This window comes from Erpetoichthys calabaricus, chromosome 4, assembly GCF_900747795.2.
Source record: "Erpetoichthys calabaricus chromosome 4, fErpCal1.3, whole genome shotgun sequence".
Classification (NCBI taxonomy): domain Eukaryota; kingdom Metazoa; phylum Chordata; class Cladistia; order Polypteriformes; family Polypteridae; genus Erpetoichthys; species Erpetoichthys calabaricus.
The window spans coordinates 159,706,413-159,732,657 of record NC_041397.2 but is presented as its reverse complement, the minus strand read 5'-3'; the positions used below and the strand labels follow the sequence as shown (position 1 = coordinate 159,732,657).

The following is a 26,245-nucleotide window of genomic DNA, read 5'->3' as shown; positions in this document are numbered from 1 at the left end:
AGACGCCGGATGGTGGACCAGAATCTCCTCGAAGCCGTCCGAAAGTCGTTCTCCATGGCCTCCCCAAACTCCTCCCATGCCCGAGTTTTTGCCTCAGCAACCACCAAAGCCGCATTCCGCTTGGCCTGCCGGTACCTATCAGCTGCCTCCAGGGTCCCACAGGACAAAAGGGTCCTGTAGGACTCCTTCTTCAGCTTGACGGCATCCTTCACTGCCGGTGTCCACCAACGGGTTCGGGGATTGCCGCCACGACAGGCACCGACCACCTTACGGCCACAGCTCCGGTCAGCTGCCTCAACAATAGAGGCACGGAACATGGCCCATTCGGACTCAATGTCCCCCACCTCCCTCGGGATGTGGCTGAAGTTCTGCCGGAGGTGGGAGTTGAAGCTACTTCTGACATTGGGCTCTGCCAGACGTTCCCAGCAGACCCTCACAACACATTTGGGCCTACCACGCCTGACTGGCATCCTCCCCCACCATCGAAGCCAACTCACCACCAGGTGGTGATCAGTTGACAGCTCCGCCCCTCTCTTCACCCGAGTGTCCAAGACATGTGGCTGCAAGTCCGACGACACGACCACAAAGTCGATCATCGAACTGAGGCCTAGGGTGTCCTGGTGCCAAGTGCACATATGAACACCCCTATGCTTGAACATGGTGTTCGTTATGGACAATCCGTGACGAGCACAGAAGTCCAATAACAAAACACCGCTCGGGTTCAGATTGGGGGGGCCATTCCTCCCAATCACGCCCTTCCAGGTCTCACTGTCATTGCCCACGTGAGCATTGAAGTCTCCCAGCAGAACGAGGGAGTCCCCAGAAGGTATGCCCTCTAGCACACCCTCCAGGGACTCCAAAAAGGGTGGGTACTCTGAACTGCTGTTCGGTGCATATGCACAAACAACAGTTAGGACCTGTCCCCCCACCCGAAGGCGAAGGGAGGCTACCCTCTCGTCCACCGTGATAAACCCCAATGTACAGGCTCCAAGTTGGGGGGCAATAAGTATACCCACACCTGCTCGGCGCCTCTCACCGGGGGCAACTCCAGAGTGGTACAGAGTCCAGCCCCTCTCAAGGAGATTGGTTCCAGAGTCCAAGCTGTGCGTCGAGGTGAGTCCGACTATATCTAGCTGGAACCTCTCAACTTCGCGCACTAGCTCAGGCTCCTTCCCCTTCAGAGAGGTGACATTCCACGTCACAAGAGCCAGCTTCTGTAGCCGAGGATCGGACCACCAAGGTCCCCGCCTTCGGCCACCACCCAACTCACACTGCACCCGACCTCCTTGGCCCCTCCCATAGGTGGTGAGCCCATGGGAAGGGGGACCCACGTTGCGTCTTCGGGCTGTGCCCGGCCGAGCCCCATGGGTGCAGGCCCGGCCACCAGGCGCTCGCCATCGAGCCCCACCTCCAGGCCTGGCTCCAGAGTGGGGCCCCCGGTGACCCGCGTCCGGGCAAGGGAAAACGCCGTCCAAAATTGTTTTTCTTCATAGGAGGTTTGTTTAACCGCTCTTTGTCTCATCCCTCACCTAGGACCAGTTTGCCTTGGGTGGCCCTACCAGGGGCATAAAGCCCCGGACAACAGAGCTCCTAGGATCATTGGAACACGCAAACCCCTCCACCACGATAAGGTGGCGGTTAAAGGAGGGGAATTAATTAATATCTATCAATTAATTCCTCTCACATCCATACACCATTTCCTACATTTACATGGTGTCAGAAACAGAGATCCTTCAATATCTTATGATGCTCTGGACTATTTGGAGAAACCCCTGTTGTTCGATGGAGATGATGATCACTGGCTCACTGAAAGTTGGTGGAAAAGGCTGTGGTGAGTAATATTGTGGTTATTCAAAGCACAACCTAATCCGATGAAAAAAATAATGAAGATATTAAGATAGCCGTTAGTATTGTGGCCTTTTATGTTGACGAAGATAGCAACTGAATATTAATTGTTAGGTTGCTTTAGTTGTTTTATGAGAGTAAAAAGAGAGAGCTGTTGGAGAAAATCTTTTTCTAACACTTTAACATCTTGGCTTCTAAGGTTTTAAAGATACCTGTATTTTAAATAACCAACTATTTTCCCAAAAGGATGCATGTGGCATAAAGTTACCCTTGAAAAAGTGCCATAAGATTACCAATGTAACAAAGGTATTTTATACTGACTTTTGTCTATCTGGTTAAAGTAGGCAGATACTTCAAAAGGAAGACGCCTTTGACCTCAAGTCTTAAAACCAGGAATATATTCTGTTGTTCACGTTTACCTTTAACCATACTTTACCTTTTAAAGAATATGTGCTTGACTTTATTTTGCATGCTATGAGCTATATGCTAAAGATGCTCTTGTACATTGATATCTAAGAAATATCAGCGCAAAGAATTTCAGCATATCTGTTAATGTTTTCATGAAAAAAGAGGGAATTTAAAAACATGTTCAGTTTCAATAGGTATATGTTCAGATGTAATGGCAATTTGTCTATTTTGTATGTATTTAATTACTTAAAGGAGTTAAACTTCAAATCAGAGATGCTTGTTCTAAATTTTGGAAAAGTAATTCTATTAATTGTTGAGAATGCTGCATACACTTGCATTCACTCTTTAACTCGGAAGCCTTCTTAATCTTTTGTATTTGAGTTATCTTTTAGTACTGAAATCACGGAACTATTCAGAACTTGTTTTTCCAGCTAAGAATTATGGGAAGTACTGTATAGATATTTTTTTCATATGCTGGGTACAAGGAAGTTCATGCATTTCTTACTGGATGAAATGCTTTATTGTTTGCTTTTGGGCCATTCAATTTGTTCTATTAGTATTAGTACTGCAGCTTCGAATTAATTCAAAATGCTCCTTTAAATAATGTCAACAGAACTGGGAAGTACAACAGTATAACCTCTGATTGTAAGTCTCCAGATTTGCTTTTTGTTTTAGTACCCTTAACTGGAAAAAAATCTGGTTTAGGTCTCCTCTCCTTAAAATAACTTATTAATAAATGCATCCTGCAGCATTCATGATTCTAGTCTTTGAAAAAGTGTGAGAGTCAGGTTCACACAAATAATGCTCTATTTATGTTATTTAAGTGGCATCATTTTGTGTACCAACAATGCTGTCTGCTACCTGTTGCATAGTGGACACATTGTGAGGCTATCACTGTCACACTATAAAAGTTAGCCACATGCTGTAAACTGCATCTTACCTTTGTTGCAAAATAAAAGGCCTAGTCAGGAAACTATTTTTGAAGCACTCATTTATCTTTTGACTATGAATTTAGAAGACTCTTTCATATTTGTTGATCAATCTCCTATCTGATCCTGTTTTGAATTGGGCTACAAATGGCCTCCATTCTGTGGAATTAATTTTTACCATCCATCCATCCATTTTCCAACCCGCTGAATCCGAACACAGGGTCACGGGGTCTGGTGGAGCCAATCCCAGCCAACACAGGGCACAAGGCAGGAACCAATCCCGGGCAGGGCACCAACCCACCGCAGGACACACACACACCACTAGGGCCAATTTAGGGTCGCTAATCCACCTAACCTGTATGTCTTTGGACTGTGGGAGGAAACCGGAGCACCTGGAGGAAACCCACACAGACAAAGGGAGAGCATGCAAACTCCACGCAGGGAGGACCTGGGAAGCGACCCTTGGTCTCCTTACTGCGAGGCAGCAGCACTACCACTGCCACCGTACTGCCCCAACTCTACTTTTTTACTTTAAAAATGCCTTTTCATTTTATCTTAATAGTGTAGTTCAAGGTGCAAAGTTGGCCTAGGTCAACAAAACTATAATTTTGTAAAATGTCTGAATTAGCATTAGCCACCCTAATTTGGGATGTTTATAGGAAATATAATGATTTACTTTACTTTATTTGCATCAAATATATGAAATATTTAAAATGTGTACTCCAACTTAAGTTTAACGTCTAAATAGTCTTGATTGAAACAGAAATTTCTTATTTTTCACTCTCTGATGGAGGCCCATAGATAGCTAGAACCATAGAAAAGGTTCAAAAATAGCATCCTATTCATATTATAGACTATATATATTTTAGACTATTGAAATAGTCTAAAACAATACCCCACATGCTTATGTTTGAAATTTGTCATTTTTAACCTGGTAAGGAGAGCATACATATTATCATATTCGTGATCAGTGACCTTGAAATTGCATAAAATGCCACTCCAGGTGTTTATATTGCTGATCCCCATTTTATTGAAGTTTTAAGAAAAGGATTAACTTTGACCAATTGTATCCTATTAGGGGTTGAACCCCTTGATTCAGTTGGTGTGGCACGCACAATGTCAAGTTGTTTTGAACATTTTTGCTGAAAACACCTATTGGTTTACTGTTTATCACAGGGGTGCAATTTTCTGCACAAAATATGGTCAAAAATGGCCTAAAATTACGTGTATAAGGCCAATACTAATAGAGACCCCAGAAAGCGTTTTGCATAACCAGACATCAAGACAAGTTGAATTGTATATCATATGTGGGGGTTTCTTGTACCAGTGAGTCAGGAAGTGATTTCAAAGCATTTACAGTAGGCCTATAAGTAACTCAACACAGTAACTAACTGTAGACCACCTGTCCTCCTACCAACCTGAGGCTTCGTTCTTTACAGAAATGCCCTGAACTGAAGTTTATGTTTATCTCTTATCGACTATCAGCCAGCTATATCTCATTTCAAATATTAATCATAACATATAGTATATACCACCATTTATGCTTTACTGATTGTTCACTTTTATCTGTGTGTAAATGTAAAATTTTGAAGTTTACCTCGACAATATATTAGTTGTAGTTACTGTATGTGTAAGTACTCTGAGCCAGTATTCCCGGGAATTTGTGGATTCATACTTTGTTAACTTTCACAAATTTCTATTTATTGATCCTGCTTAATTCTGTTTGCTTTGAAGACACTGTCTATAGTGACTGGGTGTTCCATTTACAAAGTGCTGCCCTGCGATGAATGTATTCCACTCTCAAAGGGTTGCACTTGGCCTATATTAGGCCATTCTGTGAATAATCAAGTCAACTAAAAGTAACTGTTTTCCCAACTCCTCTGTTTTGAGTAGTAAAAAAAACAAAAAGAACATAATTATTTAATGTTAAACTTACTTAGATCCTCCCATGCTATGTGCCATATTGGGCAGCAAGGGCTCCTTAGCTGTTCTGATCTTGGGCAAGTGCTTTGGCGTCATCCCATGTGGTGTTCAGGGCCTTCAGGTCTTACTCAAAAGTTCTTCTCCATGTAATTTGGGGGCCTCCTCATGATTGTCTCATTGCCACCCTACGAATCCAATTGTCTTCCAAGTGAATCAGAGTCTTCGGTGTGTGATGATGTTATGGAGTTTGCATGAGCCACTCCTTCAAAGCACCTCTTCATTAGTAATGTGGTCGAAATATCGGATCCCTAGGATCCAGCAGAGGCACCTTTCCAGGTCTTGCTGGGATAGATGGCTGTAGGGACCATGATGGAGGCAAACAAATGGAGCTTGATCTTTAGGGATACAGATGGTGAGGACCAGATCCAGCTCATCCTCTGGAAAATTGCTGCTGCCTACCTGATGCGGCATTTGACATCTGCCTTCGCATCTCCATTTTGGTGAGATCAAACTACCTAGGTATGTGAATCTCTCCTCTTCCTCCAACCACTGTGGTCCGACTACGATTCCCTGAATGTGAGTGGTGGAGCTCATGTGCATGATCTTTGACTTATTGACGCTTATCCTGAGACCAATTTTTCATGCTTCTCTTTCCAGGTCAGTCATCCCATGTTGCAATGTTGAGTCATCTTCCTTGAGCAGGGAGATGTCGTCGGCGAAGTCCAGGTCATTAAGGCCATCTTGTTCAGACCAGTGAATGCCTGCCCCAATCTACGTTCCAGCTTGTTGCATGACATAGTCAAGAGCCATGATGAAGAGAAGAGGGGACAAGATGCAGCCTTGTCTGTCCCGTGTAGTGATCTCAAAAAAGTCTGTGTGGCCATTCGTGGTCGCAACCATTCTCACCCATGTATCCAAGTTCAAGGTTTCAGCTTTTGCGTTTGACAGCCTTGTCTGGGCTGCCAATTGTTCAAAAGGCACAGTCAGCCACACATCTATAAAATAATAATAAGAAAAAAAACTGCTGCAAAGAACACACAGTGGTCCACTTTAAAATGTGAAGAGGGTAATTCTATACTTCGGAATGCATGTACCAGTAGCAACATCTTATATGGAGAAAAATGATTTAATTTCTCTTTGCTTATTAATCAAATACTGCACAGAAGAAGTTAAAGTAAATTGTACTTATTTGAGAATAAATCAGTTTGAAAATAAGATTGGGGGTTGCTACTTATTGTACATGGCACAATATAAGTTACATATTATTCATATTAATGATTGAAGTGGCATGGTAGCACAGTGGCTAGGGAGGCCAGAATCCTGCACCCTCTGTTGAAATCTTGTTGTGTGTGTGGAGTTTTCACATTTCGTAATGCCCGTGCGTGTGTTTTTTGTAAAAGCATTTACAAGGGGTGCTCTTGATAACCCAGTAACAAAATACCACTTTTATTTGTAATCTTTGGTAAGTGTGTAAGGTTCCCATTCATTGGGATTGTTATCCTTATCACATTTTACCCTAATGCTAGTCTAAGGCAATAATAAAATTCTTTATATTGTGGAAGAACTACTTTGGCAAACTTTTATATTTTTTTAATTAAATAATTTTAAAAATTCTGAACAAAGCAATAAATGGTGCATAAATATATTTCAAATATTTATATAAAAAAAAACAACTGTTCAGTTTGTCTTTAATATTCAGCTTGTTGCATTGTAATTGCCACAGAGAGCTCTGCAGTACAAAATATACAGGTAAAAGCAAAAATACAGAAGAGAGATGGCAATGTATTTACATAAAAGCAGACATCAGAAAGGAAAACAGTATGCTTATCACTAGGAAAAAATAAACCCCTCTTTCATAATATAAATCCTGAAGTAAAAAAAAAAACAAAACAAAACAAATTGAACAGAAAAATATTTAAACATGGACAAGTTATTTCTAGCATAAGGTAAAAGCAAATTCAAATGCATTTGAATTTAATTTTTTAATAAAAATAATAAAAAAAGTAATTTATTCTGTACTAACACATGGTATCCTATGAAAATGCCAGTCATGTGCACATGCACTTTTTTACACTGATTTATAAAATGCTGATATCAAAACATATTGCTTTCTTTATTGCATTCTTAAAGCTTAGTGTTGACTGGCACTAGGGTTACTCTTGCTATGCACTAGGTTTTTTTTTTTTGACTGTAATGTATTTTAACTAGGCACCGATGAAAGTATGAACTTTAGTTTTACTTAAACACAATCCAGGATATAAGAGATTCCTGTTACACAAATCTCCAGTCTCACTTCTTATTACTCACACTGGCAAAGCAAAACAAGGCAAAAAGAAAATGGAGAACCAGACATACCATGGACAAAAGCTTAACCACACATACAGTCTCTAAGACTAACCTGAACAACCTTCATCAGGCCAGTAATTCTGTTAAAACAGAGCTAGAAATAAATAAAAAAGGAAGCAAAATGAAGATGGAGTTGACTAACTGTGGGCACTTTGTGGAATGGCCACCTGCATATTGCATGCTTTTTAAGAGTCTGTTTCAAGTAACAACTTATTTCTTATAAAGGCATTTTTCAATTACTGGTCACTTTCCTGTTATATTTGATTTTAAACTGTCACCCTTGCTTCATATTTCAGAATAATCCCAAAATATTATGACTAAAGTGACAACAACTTAAAGTATATTACTATTCTGATTAAAAGGATGAAATCATAATTATGATAAAACTAATACCTCGAAGGAGGTTTTAACATAATTTTTAGGCCTTTAAATAAAGTGATTTTTTAAAGATTTGATAATAAAAGTATATCTGCCTGTAACAGAAAAGGCCTGAATAGGGAATCTGATAAGAAAATGGAGAATCAAATCACACATAAATACACTTCAGAAATAAACTAATACAATAATGAATAATTTTAAGTGAAACATGAAATAATATAAAAAAAACAAATAAAACAAAATTTAAAAGACAGATATCTTTAAATTAAGAATGGTCAAGAATGATGACAGGTCTGTATTGTCAGGATCAGTTTACATAGATCCATTAATGATCTCTCTCTGCTATGTTCCCTCTGTAAAATAATTTATACATGTAAAATATTATAATATAATAATATATCCACCACATCAAACAAAACATGTACCACATAGCATTACAGTTGCACACATGAAAAACAATGATAACCAGATTTTTTTTTTAACCACACAAGGTCATGTGCGTATTTACGTGTATGTCTATATCTATATGAGGAACACCTAGAGATGTAGAACATCTGGATCTATCAACTACTGGCACCTTACAGATTTCACATGCCCAACAATTAAAAATGGTGTGTTAAGTTCTTTACATAAGGCACATTCCTCTGTACTCATTGTGAGACTGCAGCAGGGTCTCACCCAGTGTGATATGCAGAGTAATGCAGAACTAGAACCTGCGTCCACGGGCCACTTGTATAATACTGAAGGCTGGTTAAGAACTACAGTTGTCTAAGGACATAGCTGTCTTCTGTGTCAGAATGGTGTTCTGATCGATCAAAGAGTTTTCTTTGAAGCTTCTGGACTTACAGTAAGTCCTTTCGCTTGAAGACTTTCTTCTAATTTCTGGTCTGAAACAATGGCCTTGTGGTGGCCAAGTGAGTTATATACCGTACATACCTGCTGTACATGACCATGCCAGTTAACAATTTTTGATATGGTATCACTAAAAGTGAACATGACTGTTTTCTTTACTTTCTAACAAAGAAATTTTAAATTGGTATTTACACCTTTACACAGAAAAATACTGTATAACAGCTTATGTAAACACACCACGAAAAGAAACACTGAAAAAAAAATTACAAAAAATGTAGATGCCTTATTTAGTTTCCAATATATAACATTACTAATGGTCCTCTATTATTTATCACCATGTTATTTAAAGAACAAACTCTCTGCCCCCTGGCCAGCCAGTGAAGACAACACAAACTATAATTGACACTGTCATGTAGGCACAGATACTGATCTGGCAGATTTAGTTGAAATACATCAAAACCACAAATATGCAAATTACTGCCAAAATGCAGAAAATCCCAGTCAAAAGTGAATACTCTGTAAAGAACACTAGCATATTGTTTTAAATTAGAGTTCAAAAGCATTATTTTATTGATATGAAAAACATTTGCACTTTAAAGGTCCATGACACTTGAATATTATGAATTTTTCAAAACAAATTTAAATTTGAATGAGATAACCATTACTCACTGTTTATACTCATGGATGTCATAGTGGATACTTGTTTTTACCAATAGCTGACAAGTACGCTTTTTGGTTTGGTGAATAACTATGCAATTGAAAATACATACAATTGATTAGGGTTTTAGACATACATTATTAGGTAAAATGATAAGAGTAAAAAACTTTTACTTCTCCACCGTCCATTATCGGCAACAAAAATTAAATAGTTTGTTAAGGAAATGAAAATGGGTAGTTTTTGCTGCTCCTTTTTTAGTCAGTTAAATTTCCTAAATGGTTTACTATGAATTCAAATCCTGAAGTATCAGTCTGAAAATAGTCTTTATTATGAATTCAAATCCTGAAGTATCAGTCTGAAAATATTCTCCTTTCATGGTCACACTGCACTAACCGATAACTTGATAAAATCAATTCCTTAGAGGTATTAGCTTTATCGTACAGGGTTAAGACTAGATGAAAAGTTAACGGTTTGGCAATTTAAATTCTAATCTCTGCTTCCTCTGAATGATCTAGTGTGTTTTCTGTTGGGCTGATCATGGAAGCAGAAGGTCCCTGGGTAATAGCAAAAGGAGAGACTGCTGGAGAACGAGAAGCCAATGGAGAAAGTGAAGGAGAAAAACTTGGGGACATGGCTGCTGATGAGATAGAGCCCTCATGATTGATCGGAGACCGTCGGAGGGAAGAAAAAATTGGAAAGGTCTGACCAGTTGCTGGTTTAGGTGGCACAGATTTTGCCCCTGGGTGGGCTACAGAGGTAATAAGAGGAGGTGGATCAATCCTTGGTTTTGGGTCAATTTTTGTTTTAGGCTGAAAGGGTCGTCGAAGATTGGGTGGTGCACTTTCATCCTTTAGCCGGGCAATCTCTGTAAAAACATTTGCCAAAGGTTGAAACTGGGGACACCAATTTAATAAGTAGTCCCAGTTGTAGCTGCCTCTAAGTTCTTCGTCACTAGCTACTATGGCAGTGAGAGAACCATCTACTAAGGGTTTGCCATCTTCTGGAAATGCATAATCTTTTGAATGTGAAATGTTTAGCCCCCGTCCAACACCCAAGTAGCCTACTGCTTCATCTCTGTAAATAGGATGCTGTCCTGACAACATTGTCCCACAAATGCTTCCACCTTTCTTTCCTTTGAACCACTGTCCGGCATCCACTGCTGGATCGCATGATATATCTGAAAGCTGGTCTGCATCTTGCTGGATTCCTGAATCAGGACCTCGTGTAGAAATATGATCCTGCATTGAAGAAGTTATACTTGACATTCTCGGGTACTCATTGATCATACGTATTTCATCATCTTCAGCAGCCTCTGCCTCTGCTGATCCACGACCACTTGAGTGTGAAGGGTCCAGTGAGCCTCCCCTTGTGTATGACATTCCACCTGTACCTCCCATACCTGATATTTTTTCACCACTATATCCTGGCAGAGTTTGATGATACATCCTTTCATCTCCTGACAACTTATCTTCATCCCCCTTTTGTACAACATTAATGATTGCAGGGCTATTTATTCTAGCATTCTCATCTTTGTGTAGCCGCCGTGATCTTATGACAAATAAGACCATAGCAATTCCCAGAAGGATCACAATAACTCCCAAAGAAGCTGCTATGACACTTATTAATAACAAGTTGACCTCACTTGTTAATCCGAAAGAGGTGTGTGTGACATCAACATTGACCAGTGCTGTTGCAGAACGAGATGATGGCAATGGACTATGAGCTTTAACCTCCAAGGTTATCTGTCGGGTCTCCCTTCGTGAACGGCCTCCCCTGCTGTACTGAATGTGGCTGTCCATCTTCAAGTAGATGATCCCTGTAGTTTCATTAACACCAAAGTACAGGGAGCTGCTGGCAAAGGTGTATAGTACAATCCCATCTGGACCTCCATCTTCATCACTGGCCACCACCTGCCCAATGCTCTGTCCTTTTAAAGAACCCTCTGGAACTTCAAATGAATATAATGGTGTGATAAAAACAGGGTCATATTCGTCTTCTCCTATGACAAGAACTTGCACGGTCATTGTGGCTGAATAGTTTCCTGAATCTAATGCTAAGGCCACAAAGTGAAAAGAACTGATCTTCTCAAAATCAAATGTCATTCGAGATCGCACCTCTCCAGTGGTCAGGTTCAGAGTGAAAGCAGCTTTACTTTCCCCACTTTGGTCAATCATGTAATAACTTAACTGCCCATAGTCACCAGAGTCAGCATCAATGGCATGCAGGACAGTTACCAAAGCATTAGTTGGCTGATTTTCTTGAATGTTTGCTGTTAATGTACTTAATGGAAAATAGGGTTTGTTATCATTAATGTCCTTAATTTCAATAGTAACAGCTACTAGGTCATACTGACCCTGTTTGTCAGAAGCTTTCACAATGACCATGTATTTAGCTCGTACTTCTCTGTCCAATGGGCTCAAAAGCTTTAGTGATCCTGTCCACTCGTCAACTCTAAAAATCTTTTCTTCATCTCCAGAAAGAATAGCATATTGAACCACTGCATTGGGTGTAGAATCTAAGTCTGAAGCAGAAAGTCTCAAAATCTCGGTTCCAGCTGCTGCTCCTTCACTGAGCACTATGCTATACTCTGTGTGACCAAAGACAGGTGGGTTGTCATTTACATCCATTACATTAATAATAACAGGCACGCTGGAACTTCTCTGGGGCACCCCATGGTCTGAGGCCACAATGGTTAGATTGTACCATGGTACAGTTTCAAAATCAAGACGCTCTACTAAAATGAGTGTTCCAATAGTCTGAAAACCTCGGCCTTCCAAAAAGCGAACACTACTTTCAATCTGAAAAGCACTTCCAAGATTTCCAACAGCAATTCCAAAGTCAAAGCCACAATTATCTCTTGATACATCATTGTCTATAGCTTCAAAAGTTAAGATAGTGGACCCAGGAAGAAGGTCTTCAGAGACGGTGGCCTTATACTCAGACTGCTGGAAATGAGGCTCATTATCATTGAGATCAGATACCTGCACATAAACTATGGCATTAGAAGTAAGAGCTGGTGTCCCGCCATCTTGTGCTTCTATTACTACCCTTAGTGATGGCTGTTCTGGGTCAAATTCTGCCTTCTGACTTATAAACAGGGTCCCTGAAACAAAAAAAACAAAGTGTTAAAACTTTTTTTAATTGTTCAAAGCACAGCTGTGTTTAATGCAACATATCACAGTATAAAGAATATTTATTTTGTCAAGCAAAATTGAAATAATTTGCAGAAGAGTATTTTTTGAGATTATTATGTAAAGGCTCATGATGTTAGACTAAATAGCTAAACACAATGTAAGTCTGGGGAACAGATTAACATGGCATGGCTACTTATGATGCAGAAAAGGCATACGACTCAGTAACTTTAGTTTTAGAAATATTCAAAGAATTCTTGATATATCAGCTATCAATGTCTTTATTCAATTGGTGAATAAGAAGTAGACTTTACCAAGGTAATATAAATGTGAGGTGGTACTGAGGAACATACTGTAACTTTATTGCACATTTAGAGCCCTGGGTTCAAATCCCAGGCTGTTTTTTTTCTGCGTGGAGTTTGCACTCTGTCCCAGTACTTGCAAGGACATCCCACAGCCATAAATGTTAGCTTTCTCTACAGGGTGTCCGGTCTCTCCCTTTGATACAGAGTGAGAACCACAGACATCCAGGACAGGCACAGAATAGAGCTACTGACACTCCAGATCAAGAGGAGCCAACTGAGGTTGTTTGGGTATTTGTTACAGACGCCTCACGGTTACCTTCCCATGGAGGTTTTGCGGGCACAACCAGCAGGAAAGACCCGGGGTTGTTGAGAGGATTATATCTCCCTGATGTCCTGGGAATGCCTAGGAATCCCACAGGATGATTTGGCAAGTGCGGCTGGGGAAAGGGATGTATGTGCCTCCTCCCTGACCCGGTCCCAGATTAAACAGTGGAAAATGAATGATTGATAAAATACTATACCTGTAGGTTGTGTACTTTGACAAAAATATCATTTTTTTATAGCTGTCTAACCAAAAATACAGTACCTGTAACGATTCAGTCCAAGTTTTTAAGCACATGCAAGGCATTAATTTAAAGACTACATCACGGTAAGGCAAAGACGACTTTCAGTCAGACTTCTGTGCATCCCATAAAGCCATGAATATTGCCAAAAGCTATGGAGAAGGCCACTGCCATGCTGTAGGCAGACATGTCATGTGCCAGTGTTGCCATGGATTAAGCTGTTACACTGTGTTTCAGCCAATGGAAATGTTTAACCAGAACAGTGTTGTAGATGACTGTCAAAGATCAGGGCAACATTAAGTAACCACGCCAGAATTCTCCTCTCACACCTCCTAGACAAACTGACCCTACATGATGACATCATCAGGGAGAGGACACTTTCACTTTGGTCACAACTGTTCTTTGGAATGACTGGTGGTCCAGGTATTTCCCTGGTGTACCTTTTTTTCCCTGGTGTGCCTTAATATAACAAAATATATTTGGGATGACATGGATCACAGCATCTGGAGGGATGGTATTTTTCCTGCTAATGTCCAGAAACTTCATCAAGCACTTTTACAGTAATAGGACTGGCATCCACAACTGCTGATTAAGAGGCTCATTGACTCAATAAGCCGAAGGTGTCAAGCAGTCAAGCAGTGCAAGATACTGAAGGACCGCAAGAGAACTGTTGTTAATGTATGTTTTATTGTCTTCATAATAATTTTGTTGTACTATTTTGATATTCTACTATTCTCATTTGTTTATTGCTATTTCAGCAATAAGGGCTGAAATACAAGGACAACAATAACTATTGTATTTCTTTTTTCCATTTTCCATGTTTATGGTAAATATAAAATGTGTACTTAGTAGAATTAACTTAAAACACCAAAAATTCAAATATAATTTATGTCCACTTTATGACTGAAATTTTTAACTTAGCACTTTTTAATGTTTTATTTTAAATAAGGTTTTTAATACTGAAATATTCATTAATTTACAATATTTATCTGCTACAGTGGGGCAAAAAAGTATTTAGTCAGCCACCAATTGTGCAAGTTCTCCCACTTAAAAAGATGAGAGAGGCCTGTAATTTTAATCATAGGTATACCTCAACTATGAGAGACAAAATGAGAAAAAAAAAATCCAGAAAATCACATTGTCTGATTTTTGAAGAATTTATTTGCAAATTATTGTGGAAAAAAAGTATTTGGTCAATAACAAAAGTTCATCTCAATACTTTGTTATATACCCTTTGCTGGCAATGACAGAGGTCAAACGTTTTCTGTAAGTCTTCACAAGGTTTTCACACACTGTTGCTGGTATTTTGGCCCATTCCTCCATGCAGATCTCCTCTAGAGCAGTGATGTTTTGGGGCTGTTGCTGGGCAACACGGACTTTAAACTCCCTCCAAAGATTTTCTATGGGGTTGAGATCTGGAGACTGGCTAGGCCACTCCAGGACCTTGAAATGCTTCTTACGAAGCCACTCCTTCGTTACCCGGGCGGTGTGTTTGGGATCATTGTCATGCTGAAAGACCCAGCCACGTTTCATCTTCAATGCCCTTGCTGATGGAAGGAGGTTTTCACTCAAAATCTGACGATACATGGCCCCATTCATTCTTTCCTTTACACGGATCAGTCGACCTGGTCCCTTTGCAGAAAAACAGCCCCAAAGCATGATGTTTCCACCCCCATGCTTTACAGTAGGTATGGTGTTCTTTGGATGCAACTCAGCATTCTTTCTCCTCCAAACACGACAAGTAGAATTTTTACCAAAATGTTCTTTTTTGGTTTCATCTGACCATATGACATTCTCCCAATCCTCTTCTGGATCATCCAAATGCTCTCTAGCAAACTGGCTTAAGCAAGGGGACACGTCTGGCACTGCAGGATTTGAGTCCCTGGCGGCGTAGTGTGTTACTGATGGTAGCCTTTGTAACTTTGGTCCCTGCTCTGCAGGTCATTCACTAGGTCCTCCTGTATGGTTCTGGGATTTTTGCTCACCGTTCTTGTGATCATTTTGACCCCACGGGGTGAGATCTTGCGTGGAACCCCAGATCGAGGGAGATTATCAGTGGTCTTGTATGTCTTCCATTTTCTAATAATTGCTCCCACAGTTGATTTCTTCACACCAAGCTGCTTACCTATTCAGTCTTCCCAGCCTGGTGCAGGTCTACAATTTTATTTCTGGTGTCCTTTGACAGCTCTTTGGTCTTGGCCATAGTGGAGTTTGGAGTGTGACTGTTTGAGGTTGTGGACAGGTGTCTTTTATATTGATAACGAGTTCAAACAGGTGCCATTAATACAGGTAACGAGTGGAGGACAGAGGAGCCTCTTACAGAAGAAGTTACAGGTCTGTGAGAGCCAGAAATCTTGCTTGTTTGTAGGTGACCAAATACTTATTTTCCACCATAATTTGCAAATAAATTCTTTAAAAATCAGACAATGTGATTTTCTGGATTTTTTTTCTAATTTTGTCTCTCATAGTTGAGGTATACCTATGATGAAAATTACAGGCCACTCTCATCTTTTTAAGTGGAGAACTTGCACAATTGGTGGCTGACTAAATACTTTTTTGCCCCATTGTATTTCAACACCTGGTCATGGTAGCAAAAGCCTGTCTTGCAGCATCAGGAGTAAGGCATAAACCAAACATAACTTTCTTTCTATTTTTTTTCTAAATTAATTGATTCCATGACAGTTATGAAGAGATGCAGAGCCAATTTCAGTAGTAAGTCAGGAACTAACTGTGGAGAGGGACTGCAGTCCATCACAGGACACATTCATACTCCTGTACACTGGGTGTATATCTTTGATGTACAAGGAGAAATCCATGTACCCAAAAGAAAAAAAAAGTAAACTGGCAGCAACTGGGTTACAAATGAAAATAAAATCCAGATTTCTAAAATGAAGAGGCCATAGCACTAACCATTCTACCCTATGTACACACTTCAGTTCACAAAAAATAACATTTCATGACATATTTGAATATGACATGAAAATTATGCATACTATGGGAAAGGTTCGCGAAAGCACACATATTATATATGTAATTCAAAATATAAATACCATTCATTGGGTCAATGTAAAACTTGTCCTTGTTGGATGAAACCACCTTGTAGGTAACTTTTCCATTTTCTCCAGAGTCTTGATCAGTAGCTGTTACGGTCACAACTTGACTACCAGGTAAAGAGTGCTCAGGAAGGTCAACCTGTGATAGTAAGATAATTTAAAAAGATGTGGCATATATTATATATTATATACTGCATAAAATTACTTACTCTCCAATATTTTAGGTGTTCAAGTAAAAATAAAGTCAGCCAAGACCAGATATTATATCAGTGATACAAGGCAAAATAGTCAAAATAAACACAATCCCCATGTGATTCTAATAGTTAAATGACATTAGGACTTTGTTGGACAAATTGATAGTGATGCCAACTTGAGTAGGATAAAACAGATGATGCAGCCGGAATGTTGAAAAAAAAACAAACAAAATATAAACATATAAACATAAACTGCAAAATAAAGTACTATCAGTTATCTCATCCTATGGTCATTTTTGGCAAACTGAGTGTTGGTTTTTAGTTGGAAAAAGAGTAAAATAAAACAGGGAGGTGGCTGACCAAGAACCTTAACCAAACCTTAACTAATGGCCAGAGTCTGAAAGTGTTGCACTTTAGCATAAAATGGAGTAAGCCAGAGAAATGCATTTCTCAGTTACTGTTGTTTATTGTCTTAGACTAGTGGGTTGCACCCTATTGGTGTATGTGGTGCAATGGGGTTAAAGCCCTTGGAGTCCAGCATTTAGCCTTTTATTATATATTTAACTAATGGATTTGATCTCGTTATATGGTACTTATGTATGTAAGTACACAAGCATACTTAGATATAAGTAAATGCATTTTCCAAACATGTTTTGATTTTGAAAAAGTATGTAAACTGGTACATCCATTAATCATTTTCCAGGCCTGTATAATCCAATTTAGGCACAAATCAGGAACCATCACTGGATGGAGCACATTCCATTATAACTTGCACTCACACCTACATCAGCACACCAACAACTCTCTCATTAAGCAGAAATTTTGTGTTATCAATCAACACCTTACATTGCAATGTGATATGAAAACTAGAGCATTCAAAGAAAAACTCAGTCATCTATCCAGGCATGGAGAAGACTTACAATACTTTACTATAGACTGAATCCAGGCCAGGATTCAAACTCATTATCCTGGGGCACTAAATAATGTGAAAGCATTCAAAACTTCTAAATCAGGATGGCAGACAGTTCCATCATTCTCTATTGTGTTTCGTGGTACTAGTAAAACAATTTCACCTAAGAGTTTTTAGTTAATTTTTTATTCTACTCCCTTCAATCTAATAAATAAAATAAATAAAACAGATGTTTATTAGCTATTACAAAATCTAATAATTACCTGATAAAGTTCTTGTGTGAAGACTGGAGCATTGTCATTCACATCCTCCACAACAAAGGTCAAATTGACTTCTGTTTTATGTTTGGAATCGCTGGTTTGAACCTTAAATGTGTAAGAGCGTTTTTCTTCAAAGTCCAATGGAGCAATCAAGGAAATAGTTCCTGTATATTGATTAATACAGAATTTTTCCATAGAGTTGGCATCAAACAGCAGAGAATATGAAAGAGCTGGTTCGGTGTCCACATCATTTCCAGTAACTTGGGTTATTTCCATGCCAACTGAAGCATCTGAGAGTAGAAGAAAAATATTTAATATCAAATATAAATACTATAGCTCTCTATAAAAGACCAACACGGCCAGGTATGAAAATAATTAATTCTGCATTTCCATTATGCTTCTACACCTCTATAATGAAGTAATAACTGGATTGGATCAGATTATGATTACCTCAGTACTTTTTTTGCTGAAAGAATACCTTTTATGACACGTTCACCAGTTGTACAAACACCTGAATGTGACACTGATGAAATGTTGGTGTTTGTGAGGCATGTTGGTCAACTCAGCAATTCAAGGCACATTTTGACTACAACCAAGTAGGAGACAGATGTAGGAAGACTCTCTTGCTTACCAAGAATGATCAGGGAGGACCACAGCAATATGTAAAATGTGAACACTGGGCCCTATGTTAGTGCTTTTAACCAGTTCTATAAATGTTATGTCCTTCATACTCTGCAGGGTATTGCCTCAGAAAGGTGGGACTCATATCAGACAGTGACTAACTGTAAATACTTGGTACCAATGAAAGTGTGCTGATTAGCTTCCATATCATTTCTATGTTTACACTGTAAAGACAAATACAGAGTTGAATGAACTTCAAGGTGACTGGCATCCTGTCCAGGTAATGTTCCTGTCAACCTCCCAGACACATTTTTGTGGTCCTGGACAGTACGGAACTGAAGTGAAAGAATACCAGAGGACTTGGGTTAAGTTAGTACCATTTCTTCATGATGAATACCTGTTTTAGGACAGTGACTGTCCTAGATGTGCTTCCTGGGCAAGCAAAACAAATGTCAGAATTGCTCCTGGGTCACTCCTTAAATGGGCCTGCAAATACACATTCACGTAGCTTTCAGTAGGATGGGTGCAGATGGCAAGAACTCATTTGACAAAGAAGACGATAAAGGAGGTAGAAGAGACCACTGGATTTTGGACTCTTGTAGTTGTTGTTTGGGTTTGGGGATGGCTCAAGAATGCTCCCAACCAACCACAACATATAATTGAAATGTAAAAAATGAACAAAAAGTAAAAGCCATTTTTCCAGTCCAATTGTGTTTTGAGGAAAGCCAGTATTTGTTTAAACTAGGACAAATACTATTTCACAAATACTCCATTGATCAAAAGATACAAAAAATCATGCAGTAGTAATGAATACGGTATTACCTTTTTTAAGTATAAAACTTTTAATATGGTACCTCTGAGTAATGGCATGCAGAGGCTTATATAGACAGGCAGGGGCAAAACTCTCAAAAGTCTATACTAAAACAATTTCTTGGACTATAATGTAATAATACTCATATCTGGTCATTGTAGTATCCAGTCTTTGGAACGAATATTAATGAGCTAAAGTAAAAATCTTGATATCAAACTGTTTATTCTTATTTTTCAAGGCATCAAAATGTAACATTTTTTTTTGAAAACCTAAAAGCTTGTTTCCAACTAAAAACAAAAAACAAAACAAAACTTAAAAAAGCTTACAAAATGTAAAGCAAATTGTTGCATACCCTATGTAACAGTATGCAAAGAAAATTATTTTTTTACCTTTCTGTTCATTATTTAAGCTGTTTCAGGAATCATACACTTCTATCTTTGTGGATATCTATTTGAATATGACAATAACTTTATATTGTTCAATTTCTTTTTCAGTGGATAGAAGCAGGAGGTCAGAAAGCCTCTCCTCCCCACAGCTATTGCGCATTTTTGTTTTCAAAAGTTTCAGCTTTGAAAACGAGTGCTCAGCTGAGCTTATTGTGATAGGTATTGTGGCATACATTAAGAGGAGTTCACTCAAACAGGGAAAAACAGTTTCAACGTCACTCTTCTTTTAAGGTTGCTACCAGAGTTTGCCCATTACTCTTAGGTAAGACAAATGAAGAGTGGAACACTCTGAACTCACTCAGCAGTCGTTCTTCATCTATACTGTAGAAATCACAAACTCTATTAATCATCTGGATAATATTCTGGTGTGTTTGCTTGTTCCAGATTTAAAACACAGTGAGTCAGTTGCAGTTATTATGATACTCTTTTAAACAAAAATAAATATATTTACTTATTTTTATTTTGTTTAATTAAGCTGATGTGGTGCTGTGAGGTTTCTCTCTCTGTTCAGCTCTTGGTGAATTCATTAATTACTTTCACCTGTAACTGTTGCACTATTTATTAAATGGGTATTTTTCATGTGTTCTGCAAGATGTTTGTTGTTTTTTTGGAAGCAAGAAGCAGACACTGAAAGCAGCAAATTTGCATCCCTTCATCGCAAAGGCGATGTTCCCAAGTGGACTACAGGGCTACCGGGCTAAAGACTGCAGGGAAGTTGTTAGCCACACTTAATGTAATCTTTTCTTGCTATCGACCTAAAAAACAGCTGTAGGTTCCTAGACTTTCAGAAGCTTAATATAGAAACTGTTGTTCACTTGGTGCATGTTCTACTTTTAGCATTTTCCACTTCTTTTACAAGATTTACAAGAAGTTTAAGACCTACATAAAGCATTCCTTTTTGGGTTATTTAACTTATTATTCTGTAAATACATGCCGTAAAATAGTTTATAATAGTATGCAGTGTACTTGCTGAAAATAAGTTCATTTTATGCAAATAATATTAACTTTTGCACTAGAAACACCTGGATGAGTCACATAAATGATGCAACATAATACTTGTTCTTCTTCCAAACCGGTCTGTTAATTTTTCAGTACAGTGATCCCTCGCTATATCGAGCTTCGCCTTTCGCGGCTTCACTCTATCGCGGATTTTATATGTAAGCATATTTAAATATATATCGCGGATTTTTTGCTGGTTCGCGGATTTCTGCGGACAATGGGTCTTTTACTTTCTGGTACATGCTTCCTCAGTTGGTTTGCCCAGTTGATTTCATACAAGGGACGCTATTGGCAGATGGCTGAGAAGAAACCCAACTTACTTTTCTCTCTCTCTCTCTCGCGCTGCCTTTCTCTGATCCTGACGTAGGGGGATTGAGCAAGGGGGCTGTTCGCACACCTAGATGATACGGACGCTCGTCTAAAAATGCTGAAAGATTATCTTCACGTTGCTACCTTCTGTGCAGCTGCTTCGTGAAGCGACATGCTGCACGGTGCTTCGCATACTTAAAAGCTCGAAGGGCACGTATTGATTTTTGCTTGTTTGTTTTTCTGTCTCTCTCTCTCTTTGTCTGCTCCTGACGGAGGGGGTGTGAGCTGCCGCCTTCAACAGCTTTGTGCCGCAGTGCTTCGCATACTTAAAAGCCAAACAGCCCTATTGATTTGTTTGCTTTCCTCTGTCTTTCTGACATTCTGTGCTCCTGACGCGCACTCCTTTGAAGAGGAAGATATGTTTGCATTCTTTTAATTGTGAGACGGAACTGTCATCTCTGTCTTGTCATGGAGCACAGTTTAAACTTTTGAAAAAGAGACAAATGTTTGTTTGCAGTGTTTGAATAACGTTCCTGTCTCTCTACAACCTCCTGTGTTTCTGCGCAAATCTGTGACCCAAGCATGACAATATAAAAATAACCATATAAACATATGGTTTCTACTTCACGGATTTTCTTATTTCGCGGGTGGCTCTGGAACGCAACCCCCGTGATGGAGGAGGGATTACTGTAAGTACCATTTATCCAATTGGTTAAATTTAGTGTTGTTAGACTGCACATATTACCTGCACAATCCAACTGATTTCAGACCAATGGGGCGGAAACTGTCCCAATCTAGAAACACTCACATAGCTAACATGATACCCAATCCCTGGCCTTTCTTATACGAAGATGCACAATTTTTTAAAAATGAAAACAGAGTGGTTCAGCAGTAAAATATGAATATATACAGTACTTTCTCATAAGGGAATACTGTATGTTTATACTCAACAAAAAGTGCAGGGAGAGTTGCTTCTCCTTCCCCAGTGGTGTGCATGCTTGTGCCTCTGAATCTAATTATTAGATTATGTCTGGCAGAATGAAGTATGCAGATGGTTACGATGTGAATATCTGTTTCTAAATTCTTTGAGTTCTAAATTACATGATAAAGCACAGGGAAAGGAGCATATTTTAATTTTAATGCAGTATAGGCTATAGATAAGTACCTAACAAATAAAAACTGATTCCATATAGTAGAATTGTGGATCTGCAAATACTCTACGACTAACAAAAAAAAAAACAAATAGATTTAGGATGAATTTAGAATTGAAGGTATTCATAGCATAGCCTTTTGATTTGTGAAAATGTCCTTCAATTTTTGGAGTTGCGTTTTGACACATTCCATAACCTTTTTCATGAATGTTGTGTGTGGACTTCCTTTGGCTTGAATTTTTAAGCATTGGTAACATTTCTAGCAAATATGTTCTTTCATAACTTCATTGAAATATTTTAGCTACAGTTTGCAATTAAGGTTTGCAGTAAAGTTTGATATTATCTAAAAGTAACTGAGGTAAGAGTCTTGCAGTACACCACATACAAACTTATCTTTTTGATCATCACATTTGCAGGTGTTGGGAAAATTGACACTGAAGTACCAGTTACAAGATAACTTTTTCCAAGTCCACAAAACATGTCAAAACATTACTGGCAAATTTCCAAGACTCCTCAAATATGGAAAAGCAGTTGGCCCATGGACAGAATGGAATTCTCCTCTTGGATTACTGGTTATAATATTGGATAGTCTTTTGTTTCAGTGCCATATACTGTATGTCTTCCCAAGGGAGGCTGAAGAGTGAGTTACATTGTAATTGGAAAATATGCCCTTGTCTCTTTTTAAAAATGGGGGACACCACTCTAAAATACTATCCTCATCTTTCACATAACACTGAAATGTTATGTTAGTTAACCCCCCCAGGGTGCCCATACTTTCAGCATTTCCAATTGGATTTAATCCACCCATGCTCTTCTGGCAGATCAAATTACATAACTATAAAGCTTAATATTGAATTTTGACCCAAAATACTTTGGTACTAGTTACACTATTAATATCCATATGTTCATACTGGGTGTTCATTATGAACAGTCCACAACTAGTGTAGATGTCTAATGGTTCACAGTTTAGATTGAGATTGAACAAGCTATCATTTTATAATTACAGGATTCCACGTGTCTGTTATTTCCCATGTCAGTGCTAAAATCTCACATTAGGAGTACACAGTCAGTAAACTGCATAGTTTTTCCACCAAAATCATTATCTCTAGAAAGGTAAAAGGTGTAACATTCAGAAGAGTAGTTTGGCACATGCATGCAAACAACAGTCAAAGTTTTTCTTTCTAGAAATCCAGTGGAATGAACTCCAACTATATGGCAGCCAGCAGGGAGCTTCAGGGTACTCCACAACTGCATGTGGCCTCTCCTGAGGAGCAGATTCAGAGAAAGAGAAAGGCCATCCTTGAATGAGAAGTCAGGTTCAGGATGTAATGCTTTGAGTAGAGGTAACTGTGATTGTATTTAGTAGGTATTTTTCAAACTCCTGAATAAGCTCTTCTATTTCCCTGTCATGGTTTTTGCATTTCATGATCCAAAAACCAGTTTCTTTTGCAAGATCAAGTTTGCCTGGATCCTCCCAACTACTACCTTTTACCCAACTAGTACCCCACCCGACCCTTATCCTTGGTCCTGTTTGTGGAGAGCATACATAGTAGATTTGAGTGATTTTTGGACTGAGTCTCACCTGGTTCTGTGGGTCATCCGGTCACCACTAGGGAATCCATTCCCAGATGGGTTTATCCATTCCTGGGAATTCGGGAATCCCGCATTTCATTCCCGGAGGGCTCCCGGGGATGACACAGTGCACGGGCATCTCAAATGTGAATGGTTTTAGAATGAACGACACTTATTTTTAATAAAACTATTGCAATATGTTGACACAAATAAAAGACTAACCTTATCTAAAGGCAGTTCTTGCTGTCATATAAGTACGTGTATCTTTATTTGTGGTAATAAAGAGCGTACAAAGCACAATGTCCTCACAAGTGGCGCAGTGGTAGTGCTGCTGCTTTGCAGTAAGGAGATTGTGGAAGATTATGGGTTTGCTTCCCGGTTCCCCACAGTGTGGATAGCGCTTTGAGTACTGGGAAAAGTGATATATATATATATATATATATATATATGTAATGAATTATTATTATTAACGTGTCCAGCGTGTGGTTGTCCAGGCAAGAGCGCACCTTCGTGCAGAAGTACACCAGCCGCTGAGAAAGCACACTCTGCCTCCACTGAATACTGATACACTTGTTCTAAACAACGACCGCACTTGCCGTTGCGCTGAAACACCGCCATTTCAGCTTTTACTGATGTATCCAGTTTCTTGTCATCATTCTGTGATGGCAAGTTTCTTGGCACAGATAATGCGGATGCAACAGACTGACGCATTGCAATTTCAAGTTGCTGTTCAAACCTGTTGTCTGATGAAGTGCAAGCTGCAGCAATGGCGCCACCTTAATTATTTCCAACTATAACTCTTTAATTTCTTGATCGACTTTTACACGCTATATATGCGAGCTTGGCCGTTCCCTTTTTCCCGGGAATTACAGCAGTTTCATTCCTGGGAATGAAAAATGTCTGGGAATCCCAGGCTCCCTAGTCACCACAAGTTTGCCTGCAAACACCACTGGCTCAAGTAGTAAATGCTGGTATCTGTGCTCTAGACAATGTTCTGTTTGATATATATATATATATATATATATATATATATATATATATATATATATATATATATATTTACAGTACTGTGCAAAAGTTTTAGGCAGGTGTGAAAAAATGCTGTAAACAAAGAATGCTTTCAAAAATGAAAGTATTAATCATTTATTTTCATCAATCAACAAAATGCACTGAATGAACAAAAGAGAAATCTAAATCAAATCAATATTTGGTGTGACCACCCTTTGCCTTCAAAACAGCATCAATTCTTCTAGGTACACTTGCACACAGTTTTTGAAGGAACTCGGCTGGTAGGTTGTTCCAAACATCTTGGAGAACTAATGTAGAAGAAGAATATTCTCCTCAGCACCACGTACCCTGTGTGTTTGGTAACTAAGTTTCATAAGCAATGTTTGTAACTCTGCCAGTAAGGAAAGCTTGGTTTATGAACTAACAAAAATTTGTTACCAAGGGCTCAGGAAAATGGTTTCTACATGAATATGATTCAAGCTGCCTTTTTTGTTAGCTTCCTCAAAGTGAATGACTCAGGGTAAAAAGGTCACAAGACTGCAGGGTGTAAGTGCAAAGCGTCTGTCCTGTGGTCAGCCTTGGGGCATAAATAATGCTTAGCTCAGACATATTGCTTAACTTTACTTAGATGATAAGGATGTTTTCCTGTCTAACTAATCATGAGATGAAGAGGTATAAAAAACTCCCCCTAACTGTTGATCGGGGTACAGACGAGCCCTGCGGCAATAGACTGTGCTCTTTGAATCTCTACTTCCTGTGACTCTGAGTGTGAAATAAAGAGAACTAAGAAAATATCACCTGCCTGCTGTCAGTCTGCATTCTTTTCGTCCACAGTTTTCTGGTGCCCAACGTGGGGCAGGAGACGGGCAGACGGCTCCCTGAGCGGGATCGTCTAGTGAGCCACAAGTGGACCGATTCCGGCCGGATCGGGAGGACCAGCTCTGGCAAAAGTTAGGACTGGCCTGTCCTGGGCGTTTCCTGCGTGGGGAGTCGCTGACCTCCTCCTAGCCGAAGCGAAAAGCGACTGGACGGGATTTTCCAGGCAGGCGGACGGAGTTGCGGTAAGTAGATGGGGGGATTCCCATTGGTTTGACTGGTGTGCCGGAAGTAATAAAAGTATAAAAAGAAAGAATAGAAAGCATACTGTATCAGAACCATAGGAGGGTTCTAGGGACTCACAGAAGGTGGCTCTTGGGACCCTATGGAAAACGACACAGTGTGAATGTTAGCAAGTCACCCCTTGTGAAGTGGAATAGAAAGGAGCGAGTGGCACGCTCCTAAAATAATAAAGAGGAATGGGGGTGAAAGGGCATAGTTAAAAGTGTGTGTCTAAATAAACGGGAGGTCGAGTTTTCCATCCGCTGTCTAGTCATACTCTTGTCTGAACGGGTTGCTCAGGTGATGGAGACTATACCCTGGCAGATTGACGCATACAAACCGTCTGATGAAGGGATCGGGGTAAAAACCTCCATATCCCGGACTCCACGGGGCGTATTGATGTAGGATTCTGCTGACTCGAACGGGGAGTAAACGAGGGCTGAGTCACTTTCTGCTGATATCCCGCCGCTCACTA

The 26,245-nt window shown here is 39.4% G+C and overlaps 1 protein-coding gene across 1 annotated transcript in view; it reads right to left on the bottom strand.

Moving 5' to 3' along the window:
- Positions 1–6,776: 6,776 nt before the first annotated feature.
- Positions 6,777–26,245, bottom strand: part of LOC114641417 (protocadherin-16) — a 237,387-nt gene continuing 217,918 nt past the window's right edge. Inside the window, exons 18-20 of the mRNA XM_028790469.2 lie at positions 17,759–18,045; positions 16,389–16,530; positions 6,777–12,442 (exon numbers count right to left, since the gene is read on the bottom strand). Coding sequence (XP_028646302.2) covers positions 9,819–12,442; positions 16,389–16,530; positions 17,759–18,045 — 3,053 coding nt within the window. The 3' untranslated portion in view covers positions 6,777–9,818. The remainder of the gene's footprint in view (positions 12,443–16,388; positions 16,531–17,758; positions 18,046–26,245) is intronic.